Below are 11,498 nucleotides of genomic sequence, written 5' to 3' on the forward strand. Positions count from 1 at the left end.
CAGGCCTCTCTGCTGGTCTCTCCTGGGCTTATTACATGGCTTATCAATCCAGATGATTCATACCTGTCTCCTCCTCTTTAATCTTAGCCTCCACATGGAGCTTATTCTCATACCCACTTCTCTTGAGCTGGAATAACTTGGTCTTTACCACTTCAGAAATGCAGCCGTAGTTGTCTGTCTGTTGGAGGAAAACAAATAAGACCATTATAGTCTCATCTATGTAATGTTTATCCAATTTAATTAATCCAGCACTGTATGTTACCCTGAACTGGGAGAGAAACCCATAACCTCATATTCCCTTTTGTTGTTTTGATCAAAACTGGAAAAGCACATAAATCACTTGGCAAGGAGCATTTTGAAGTATCTGCAGCAACATCAGGGCAAACAGTTTGCAACCTAGAAGATTTTTGTGTGAAGTTTGAAATTCTAAACTCTTGATACAGAAGCATAGGGAATTACTCAAGTGTATGCCACACAGGAATTGTTTGCCAGGCACCACGTACATGAGAATATAGCTACTGACTTAAAATGCACAAGGTGTATAAGTGATACATAAACAAAAGCCTGTGTATGTGTAGAAAGAAAATGACAGCTGGAAAAGTATTTCCAAAGCTTGCAACCTGTCTTCAGCATCTTCATGTACCAGGCAAGGCTCCACAGAAAAGGGAAGAGGTGCCTGGAACAGAGGTTAGCACCACAGTGTTCGTGTTTTCTGTCAGCATGGCTAATAACAGCAGTGGCAGAGGCACTTGTGGGGATCACACTGTAGCAGACCCCAAGGACCATCAGCAAGTCTTCTGCTTGCTTTCCTGCCCTTCCATATTTCCACAGTTGCTACTACCCCAGCTCCTGGTCAATGAAGCTGGCACTGTTGCACCTGTCCATGCTCCAGACACCATTCACTTTTACTCTTGTAGACTTGTCAGTCTGAAGAGTGAAAAAAGTTGTTGGTTTGTTGGGTTTCTTTCTGTCTGTCTTAACCACTGCTGCTAAATCTATATTCCTTTCTGCAGCACTTCTCCCCTGATTTCTGCTCCTTTCCTGGTTCTAACACCAACTTCTGATCCCACACACTGTCTCTAGTGTAAGCCAACCCCAACTCTGCTTGCATCGCTCATGCTTTTTCTGACTCACTTTTCTCTTACACTCTATGCTCCATCTGACCTTTTTTTGTTTCTTTCTTCTCCTCATTCTCCATCAGTTTCTTGCCTTTACACACATCTTTTGTGCTGTGCAGTCCTTCCCCCTACTTTTACCTCACATTTCATCATGCACCTGATCTTCTCTTCTTCTTCAGGCTTCCTTAAAATACAAGAAGTCTCTCCTCTCTTCACACTCGTGCTTGTCAGAGCAAGCCAGTGCTTACAAGGCATGCTTAATAAACCACACTTTCTCCTATCACTCTGCTCATGAGAGTTATCATGACTGACCTGTCCAGAGAACTCATCACACACTGCCTTAGCCTCTTCACCATAGCAGGTGGTGCCTGTGTGTTCAAACTTCCGGCAGACACGGAAGCTCACGAGGCCAGGAACAGGCTTCCCAAATGTGTATCTACCAGCAGGGAGGATTGAAAGAAAAATAGAGCCATTAGGAATGTAAGAGGGATGGAGAAAAATTACTAGCTCATCCCCAGCAGAGTCAGGACCCTTCCCTAGAGCTGCCTCCAGGATACGGCAGGAAATAAAAAGCAGAAAGAAATTTGGTAACATTTTAGGATCAAGCTTGGCAACGAGGGCAGGAGCACTGAATCGTAGAGTCCTGATTGCATCCCTGGGAATAACACACAAGTCTGCAGAAATCATTTACCCCAAGGCTGATTTAGTGCAGACTACTCCTCACCTTGGAGAACACATTGCAAGTGTCTACCCCACCACCCAATTCTGATGGAACTGGTTTGTCTATGCATGTGCTCTGGGTTTTTTGGCTTGTTCTTCAGCCCATGTCATGGCTTTCCCTGCAGGATGTGTGGACCATGCCATGCAGAATTGAATGAGGTGGCCCAAAGCAAAGAGGGCAGCTGCATCACGTAGGGTTTTCTCTCAGCAACAACGAGCAGAAGCCACAGTGAAAACATCCTTCTCAGGTAAGCTAAAATAAAAACTTCTTTCCTAGCACATCAGCTGGTCTTAAATCTTCTATGACTCAAAAAATATGCAAAAAAACCCCTCTCAAAAAACCCCTAGAAGAACAGTATGTTTCTACATGTTACACACAAAGTGCCCCAAGCAATAATTGTTGCCTTTACTCTAATGGTAGATGTAGTCTGGTCCTGGGAGTCCAAAATGATTGAGAAATAAATGAAGTATCATATCTTAGTCTCCCAACTGTACTTTCAGCAGCAGCTGAAGAAAAACCTGAAACCAAGGAGAACTTGAAAGAATGATACTCACAGACCACAAACTGTCACCTTCAGATTCTCATCAAGAATGGTGATCACCTTGGGCATTTTCACTGTTACTTCAAATTTTGGCAGCACTGCAGCAGAACCAAAGGAAAACAATCTATGTGGTGGGGAATAACATAAGAATGAGACATGAAGGCTGCTCAAAGGCTATTCTTACAATTGTCCTGAAAGCCTTTTGCCTCTAAATGGTCAGGTTTTAGAGGCTTCTGTCATCTGCATATCCCACTGAAGTCAGTGAAAACCAGAGGCATTCAGCCAACCACAGTGCCAGGTAAGATGACAAGATTGTAACACCACGTAGTAAAATGCAGCAGCTTCTGAGATAACACAGAGGTGATCAGTCCCACAGCAGTACGATACAGTAAAACAGAGAGCCAAGTCAATACAGGTCTCCCACAGACTACCAGAGCATGTAGGTCTTTCCAATTTGCAAAGCAGGAGACCTCATAGCTTCCCTGATGACTTAGCACAAGGTGACATCACATCCAAACCCAGCTGCAAGTGGGGGAAGTGGATGGTGAGTGTCTTGGGAGAACTAGGAGAGATTCAGGGCAGTCGTGCAATTGAAAGAAGTCAAAAGACTTCCAGACTCATCTTCCAGGTCTCATCTCTTCTGCCTGAGCCAGATCACATCAGACCATGTAAGAAGGGCTGGCTCACTGGGGTGGGAGGCTATCCTGGTTGTCACCATGTGCAGTTGTGTATTGGGATACGATTTTCTATCCAAGCAGATGGAACTGGCTTAGAGAGAGTACCAGGGAGAGGTTAAAACACTGAGGTGTAACATGAGCTACAGGCTTAGCTTGTGAGGAAGGACAGGCAAGATCTGAATTTACAGACAGCCCCAGCCCACACCAAAAGGTCAGGACTTTGATCCTCAGGGGAGACCCAGACTCATAGCATGACACTTAACAGGTGTGTAGCCAACTGGAGATGAAGCTGTGGCCTTAAATCACTTCTGAAAGGAGGTGAGGCTTGTGAGCAGACTGATCCAAGCACACTTGTTCCTCCTGATGGGAACCGTGCTGAGGTGGGCACTCGGCTGCACTGCACGGCATGGGGCTTAGGGAGGAGTGGAGATGGGTCACTCAAGTCCTTCAGTCTTCACTCCTCAGAAAGGGATGATTCTTGGGAGGGAGAGGACACAGGGGAAATTTTTCCAGCCATGCTGGACCTCCTGGATCTACCACTCTGTTCAATTAAGCTTTCATGTCCCACAGGACTAGCTGTTAGGAACTCGAAACTGCAGTGACAGTTACCGTACTCCTCCACAGAGAAAGGATGCTGAATGGTCTTCCCAGAAGCCTTCTGTGCCACCACTGTGTAGGTCCCTTGCATAGGTTCAGAGGTGAGGTTGAAGAACAGCTGGATTAACCCCCTCTTTAACTCTGCCTTTGTCCACTGGTACAGACGGTTTTTCTTTGGGTCCTACAGATAAGGAGACCACAAGGAGATTGTGAGAACAGTGGGAGTCTGTAATGAGAACAAAAAAGCACTAGCAAAAACACTGAGGGGAGGCCCAGCCCCAGTATTTCAGGAGGCTGCAAGGTGGGAGTGGGGGACACCAGCAGAGCTGGGTGGGGAGCCCAGGGCTGGACAATAGAAGGAGCTGTAACCTGGGCCCAGGGTACATAGTTGCCACCATATGAGTTAAAGTTCTGTATATTCAAATTAATGTTATGGACCTGCTTAATAAATAAAATAGACAAGAATCATCTCGAGGCAACTGGTAGTTACGCTGTCCAGGTTGAGGGGTGATAGATGTGAGCATGAATTGAATGTTTGTACATACCTCGATATACACCAGTGGAAACTAGAAAAAGAAGAAAAAAAATAGTATGTTTAGGATGAGCATTTAGATAGTGCAATCAACACAGTCAAATGCCCAGGGCTATGACCACGTTGCAGGGAACAAGCTGATCACCTTATGTGATAAGGAAGAAAGTCCCTACTATGGAGCAACAGAGCATTTTGAGGTACATGAAGAGAGGGGGGAAATCCTCTGTCTCAGGCAGAAAAGTCAGCTGAAATTACTAACTCTGTATGGTCTGCAATACTAGCAAGAGCAGGTGCACACTGTGATAATGCAGATTTGCTCACTGCTGAGGTGTTCACACCAGCACTGTTCATTTGCAGTTTGTCAAACCTTTCCAAGACTGCAGAAATGTGAAGAAGAGGCCCTGTTAACAAGATCTGCGGTAACCCAGGAGTTGCACAACTATCTCAGTGTCCTGAGAACTCTCCCCAAAAGACACTTATTTCCTCCCTTTCCCCATATAGATGACTTAAGGCCAAATAACTAGTGAAAAGGAAGTATCATACTTACCACCTCGTCCAAGGGACGGAAGTCTTTATCCAGAGAAACAATTCTGAACAGGACTGATGGAGAAAGGCAGACAGTGAGCTTCCACAGTGCAGTCACCATCCAGAAAACATCAGTTGCAAAAAAAAATGGTACGACAGAGAACAGAGCTGTTCTCTTCTAAAGAAATTCCATTCACTAGAAAACTAAGTCATGCTAGAAGGTTACTCAAGTAAGAAATTATATGAATAAGTGGATGTTAAGAGCAAATCCATGGCAGTATGAACATCTTACTGATCATGGGCACCAGAATCTCATTAACTGGACCAAAGTTAAATTTAAGTTTCCCTTGTCTACTCTGCAAGAATACATTTTTACATTGGGGTTCACGTGGGTCTTCAGATTTTGTTATAACTAGACTGACTTCCTAGGAAGGATGAATGCAAGCAACTTATTTCAGCACTTGGCTGCAAGTTTGTGTTGGCTCTGGGTGGACAGAGAATTCAGTGTCTCTTTTAGGACATTAGTTTCTGTCCAGACCAAGTTTAGGAGATCATAGAATCATAGTATCATAGAATCGTTTGGTTGGAAAAGACCTTTAAGATCATTGAGTCCAACCATACCTGTCCACTACTAAACCAGATCTCTGAGCACCTCATCTACTTGTCTTTTAAATCCCTCCAGGGATGGGGACTCAACCACTGCCCTGGGCAGCCTGTTCCAGTGCCTGAGAACCCTTTCAGTGAAGAAATTTTTCCTGATATCCAATCTAAACTTCCCTTGGTGCAACTTGAGGCCATTTCCTCTTGTCCCCTCACTAGTTACTTGGGAGAAGAGACACACACCTGCCTTGCTACAGCCTCCTTTCAGGGAGTTGTAGACAGTCATAAGGTCTCCACTCAGCCTCCTTTTCTCCAGGCTAAACACCACCAGATCAATGGCCCAGAAGAAATAAATGGCTTATATAGTTTTCTCCATCTTTATTGAGGAAAATCAGCTGCCACTTTAAAAGCTATTTCATGACTTAGTCTGAATTTTGGTCCAGTTCTCTACAGGACAAATATCCCATCTTTCTTTGATTTTAATGCAGACCTTAACTGCATGGAGCACAACAACAGAGCCTCCAGTGACAGAGGGACTGTGTGCAGATGTGCCAAGGACATACATGTATCTTAAGGTTCCCCAAGTTGTTCCTACATGGAACATTAAAAACATGCACCTCAGCCATGAGGTTGCTGCTCTGACCCCCAGTGAAAGCAGTCAGCATCTGGCCACTGGTTTTAGTATGAGATCTTGTTTTAAAGGCAAACTCCACCCCTTCCCTGGTACCTGTCTGTCCGGGCTTGTAGATGGGTTTGTCTGTCTGGACGAAGACCAAGCTCTCGGAATTCTTGACCAGCACTGACTTGCGGCTTTTGAACTGCAGTGTCTCCCCCTTCACCCTCACAGTGATAAACGTGACTGGGGACTGGCTATTTGATTTTGGGACCTGGAGGGTAAGAAAGCAACTACGTTATTGACCCACCTCTAAAGGCTTCCTGAACTGAACTGGCCTTCATGAAATGAGAGACCTAGTATAATCCTGATGGACCCGACACAGAGGTGAGGGAAACTACAATCGGGAACAAGAGACTGATCTTTACTTGTCCCATGTTCCTACTCATTCCTACTGCTGTGCAGTGATTGTTCAAGTATTGTGCAGCAAAGGAACTCCCATCTCTGCCACCCAATTTTAAGAAATTCTTACTGCCCTGACCAAAATCTTTCTGTCCTTTTCCTTTTGACATTCACAGGGGCAATGGAATAATCTCCCTTCTCCTTCAGATAATGTCCCTAGTCCTTGCAGAACATTTCCTTTTCCAAACCAGACATGCCAGATCTTTATACACCACTCTCCAAGTGACAAAATTAAATCTCCAGCCTATATCTAACAAACCCAGACATGGAGGCCGATCTGTTCAGTGTCCTGAAGGCCATTTCTTCAGCTTTAGGCCAAAGGCATAATCTGTACTCTGAGACAGATGACCAACTTTCCTGTTTGCCCATGACTTGTTATAGTCCCTGGGGCTATCAGTTATGCTAAGCTGTTAATTTCCTGCTTCACTCTCTTTTTCAGACACAGGCAACAACAGCTCTATGTTCTCACATGAATTCAGCATACGATATCCACAAGGAAAAAGGTATCTGAGGTCCAAAAACTCTACCTCCGTTTGAAAGCACTCAAGTGACAATATGTGGCTGTTGAAGGATAATGTGGAGAGCCAGCTGAAGATGCTGTTCACCAAACAGCCATCATCAGGAGCTTCAATACTAAAACCACTTCTTTCTTCTGGCCTCTCCTCCTGTCCTAGAGAAGGGCTGGCTCTCCAGGATTCAGTGTTTCCCATCCTAAGGAGATCTCAGCAGTGAGAGGGTGTTGAGGATAGACATGAACATACCTTTGGCCAAGAGGGAAGTGAATACCTACATGGTGTTCCTCTGTTCAGTGCCCTTACAGTTTATCCTTGGCATAAGGGATCATCCCACAAGGATGAGATACTCACAGAGAAAGGGATGCAGGTGAACACGTCCTTCTCCGACACCACGTCATCAATCAAGCTCCTGTTTTCCCCTTGATACTCGAGTGTGGCACTCAACGTCACAGACTCATTCAGGTGGGTCAGCTGCACGCAGACTTTCTCAGGAGAATCAGTGTCTATCAGAAAGGGCAGGAGCACCATATACTGCCTAGGAACAGGGGAGGACAGGTCAGAGGAGCAGGAACAGGTAACAGGAGATGTACAGGAAGAGGAAATAAACCAATCTGATGACTGCAGCCTTCACTGAGCAGGGAGAGAGGTGCATTTTCTAGGAGTGTAACACGATTTCAGCAGGGGAAAGCAGACAAGTCAGTCTCAAAAGTAAAATACCAGAAATCCTCAGTGCAAACATCTGGAGGGGATCTGTTTTGCCAAGTTCTGGCACAACAGCAGCACGTCCTCCTGGGACCCTGAATAACACCAGTGGGGAAAAGTCGATTGTCACCTTTGCTAGACACTGTTAGTAGGATTCAGGAACCACACAAGTGCTGGTACCTAGTAAATAAACACCATTAACCACATACAGGCTGCAGACCCTGGTTAGCACTACTCATCCCTCACCCAGAACTGCCACAGCGTGGTGCCAGATCTTCAGCAAAAACACTGCACCGAATTCCAGCTTTTCAGGGAAACAAGTCCCTCTGTCTCAGCCCAAGCAGGGGGTCCCTGATCAGCTCAACCAGTCTCCATCCCAGCAGAGGAGCAACGTGCTGGTGGTGGGAATCAAACTGCATCTGGAAATTAAACTTGAACTGCCTAATGGCAACAGTGCTGCTTTTTGAGTGGGTGAGGACAGGCCTCTGCTGAGCATCACTGAGAAGAGTCCTCAACACCTCAGTATTAAGGTAGGGCAACACCTTTAGCGTAGGAGAGATTCTTCACACCTTTATGTCCATCAGTTGGTCTGCAGGGAGAAAGCTCTGGCCCCGCAGATCCGCACCCTGCTGCCTGCGTACCCTACATTTGATAAAAGTGCTGCAGAACAGCCTGGCTTTGCTGGAGAGGAAAAGACATTGTCAAAAAGCCAAAGGAGAGAGAATCTGGGATGTCAGGACCCCTCGTGTCATAGATCTGGTACACACATGCATACAACTCACACTCCCTTCACATGCAAAGAGGGCAAAAGGGGGTGAAGAAGAGATGCAGCACAATATACCCTCACAGATCTGAACAGTCACAGTCCTAAAATGCCACAGAACCCTGGCTGAGAAGGGAATTTTCATTCCATTGACTGAGCTGAAGAATGTGAATTACCAAATAAAGCCATTTCTAGTCTGCCATTTCAGATCTGTTATTTGTTCCTTTTTATTTTTTTTTTCCCCTTCATTATCAGTCAAAAAACACTCCCATCTCCTGGACATTCCAACCGGTGAGTAGGGTAGTCAACCCAAAATGAAACCTTTCACTGTCTTTTAAAGAAAATCTGTCTCTTAAGAGAAGCTGAATGTATAAGCAGTTACAAAAAAAGTTGCTTTTTAAGCAAAGAACCAATTTTGTGCAGAAAATTTTGTTGAAATGCTGACAATTCTCTGAAGCAACAAAAGGTTTTCTCATAGACCTTTCCCTCTTTTTTCTTTTTTTTTCTTTATTATTATTTTTTTACTCCCCCTGAACTTTTACTGATATCTCGGTTTCACAGACTGTTTTGAGTCCCCCTGAAGCACTAGAGTTTGTTGTTTATAGAAGACACTTTACCCAGCCCTGGTGTCTTTAGTCCTGGGTAAAACAAAGTAAGCAGAAGAGAACAAAGCAACAGACACAGGAATACAACCCAGGTCTCCTGCCTGCCCAGAGACCCCTGTCCCTGCATCGCTTACGGTTCTGCGGTGGGAGAGGTATTTCCAGGAAGGCAGAAGAGGAGAAGGAGGAAGATGTTTGGTTTGCTGAGCAGCCCGTCCTTCCCCATGGTGCAGAGCAGGTCGTGGTGAGTCAAGCAGACACCCAGTCTGGTCCGGTGCTGCTTTTGCTCTCCCTCTGCTCTCCCTCGAGTCAACCCCTTTATACTCTGCTCTGCAAACAACCCAGGGGCTGGAGGAGATAAGGGCTGGGGGCCAGGACCCATCAGGAAGTGGGGAGAGGCTGTAAGGAGGAGCTGGAACCAGCAGCTCTGAGTCTGGGCAGAGGGCCAGGGGCTGAGGGGGAAGAGGGAGGGGAGGGTGCCCAGCAGGATGGAGATGTCTCTCTTTTGGGGTAAGGCAGCCAGGCAACAGGGGAGGAAAGGTGGTAGCTAAAGAAAAGAAGGGCTAAGAGCAGAGGATAAAGACCTCCATTTCTGGCAGGGCTTCCTCCACGATACTGGTCTGCTGGAGGAGCAGGAGCAGTTTGATTTCCTTCTAACTGGGAGCAGGAGATGGAGCTACGGTTTGGGAAACAAGAGTGGGAGTGTGTAACCCCCCCACTTACTGGCAGGATCTGAAAACAGAGAATGCAAACTCTGGACAGCTTCCCTTTCCACCCACACTGCTCTCCTGTGCTCTCCATTCTGGGTCCCACCAGAGCTAATGCCAGGAAAAGGGGCCACAGAGTGACTGGACAATGAAGTTGTCTAAGATAATCTGACCTTCACCCTGACAGAAACAGGGACAGTGACATGATGGGAAGCTGCCAAAAGTTCAACCCCTTAACAACATGTAACACATTAACCAGCTCCCCAGAGCAGCAGCTGCCCTCACACAGAACAGACATGGCCTGGGTCTTGCTTTTCCTGTACTGGTTTTTGTCCCAGGTCACGTTATTGGCACACCTAGATCAAGTTATTGCTGTTTGATGGAGTCCTTCCTGGTTTCATTACGTGAACATCCATGTAATGCACTGTGATGGGTGATGTTGTATCACAGAGAGAAATTTCTTTTTGACCATTGTCTTTACTGTAGTTACCTTGGTCTGCAGCAGGAGGATCAATAGCTCTGGTAATTATTACCCTGGTAAGCAGCAGTAGAATATCTGTCTTATTTCTTGTCCTAACCCAAGTTCCAAAGAATGGAGATCTGTGTTAGAAGATGAAAGCATAATTTTTGGATTAAAAAGGGCCCACGATGAAATTATGATCTGTCTGTCCTTCCCCTCTCTTACCGTTTTCAAAAGTTTGGCGGGTTCAGAAAGTCTGGAGTTGAGAAATCCAAGTGCAATGAGATAATGAACCTTCACTACAGACCTCATTCTGCTCTGCAGTGACCTTCATGGGAAAGGAATGGGTAGTGGTGCACGTCCAATTTCCTTGGGGACTGCACAAATGACAGCCCAGGCTTGTGCTTTGCCTTCTCCATCTGATGCCTAAAGGTTGCTCTGCACACCCAAAAGAAGGGTAACCCAGAAAGATCTGCCTCACTCACAGAGAAGAGGATTTGTACATGGGGGAGTCAAAGCCTTTTTGAAGATGACTCTTTCCATCAGTTTGAACAGGTCAGGAGCCAGACTGATTGAACACAAACCTTACAGGAAAGTGGTGCAGAACCGCACACAGCAGAGGAAGCCAGGACTATCCTTCTGACAAAGAGCCAAACAGCTCACAAGCCAACTCCCAGTCATTAGGGCCTTGGTCAAAAATGTGCTGTGTAACCAAAAACTGAAGAGAAATGTTTTCAGTCAGTTGAAGGACACAAGATTTTAAAGAGAGAATCCCAGAAAGTACCAATGAACATGCATAGATACCAAACTGACTTCTAAAATCTGCCCTCAAGCTGCTTGGCCTCTGTCCCATTCCCAGTAGCAACTTTGGGCTCCAGCAGCCTCATTTCAAGGGTCTCTGCATGGCCCAAGGGATTCAGCTTGTAAGTGGCACAGGCAAGGCAGTGGCAATGAGTTTGCCACTCTCCTGCCACTTCCACCTGCCGTGGGTAGAGCTGAGAAGGCCAACAGGCTTTCTAGAGTTTTTTGGCTAGATTTTAAGTGGTTACCTCTAAGCTCCTCAAGAAAACTCCTGCAAAGTGTTGGCCTATCCATGACAAGAGTGTCTTTTAGGAATATCTTTCTTGGATTTCTCTCAGTGAATCTGAAGTTATGTCATTTGGCATCTCTGAAAGGGGCAGGTGCCCCAGTTGAACGGGAAGAGCATTAAGTATCCTGTATCTGAACCAAGAATCCCACTGCATTCATTGATAGCATCACAGAAGTGCTGGTTGGGAGGGAGCTCTGGAAGTTACCTAACTGTGGTGGTTTCCCTTGGCCAGCACTGGGGTGGCACTGGGCTGGCAGCCAGACACAGCCACTT

General features: G+C 46.0%; 1 protein-coding gene across 1 annotated transcript in view; it reads right to left on the reverse strand.

The window, feature by feature from the left end:
• Positions 1–9,350, reverse strand: part of LOC104523828 (alpha-2-macroglobulin) — a gene marked incomplete at its 3' end in the record, with an annotated part of 17,025 nt that extends 7,675 nt beyond the window's left edge. The window contains exons 1-9 of the mRNA XM_010166523.2: positions 9,106–9,350; positions 7,253–7,436; positions 6,039–6,198; positions 4,734–4,786; positions 4,200–4,220; positions 3,667–3,835; positions 2,394–2,478; positions 1,431–1,554; positions 64–178 (exon numbers count right to left, since the gene is read on the reverse strand). Of these exons, the coding sequence (XP_010164825.2) occupies positions 64–178; positions 1,431–1,554; positions 2,394–2,478; positions 3,667–3,835; positions 4,200–4,220; positions 4,734–4,786; positions 6,039–6,198; positions 7,253–7,436; positions 9,106–9,350 (1,156 nt within the window). The remainder of the gene's footprint in view (positions 1–63; positions 179–1,430; positions 1,555–2,393; positions 2,479–3,666; positions 3,836–4,199; positions 4,221–4,733; positions 4,787–6,038; positions 6,199–7,252; positions 7,437–9,105) is intronic.
• Between the last annotated feature and the right edge of the window lie 2,148 nt (positions 9,351–11,498).

Source organism: Antrostomus carolinensis, unplaced genomic scaffold (genome assembly GCF_000700745.2).
Source record: "Antrostomus carolinensis isolate BGI_N321 unplaced genomic scaffold, ASM70074v2 scaffold38144, whole genome shotgun sequence".
Taxonomy (NCBI): Eukaryota; Metazoa; Chordata; class Aves; order Caprimulgiformes; family Caprimulgidae; genus Antrostomus; species Antrostomus carolinensis.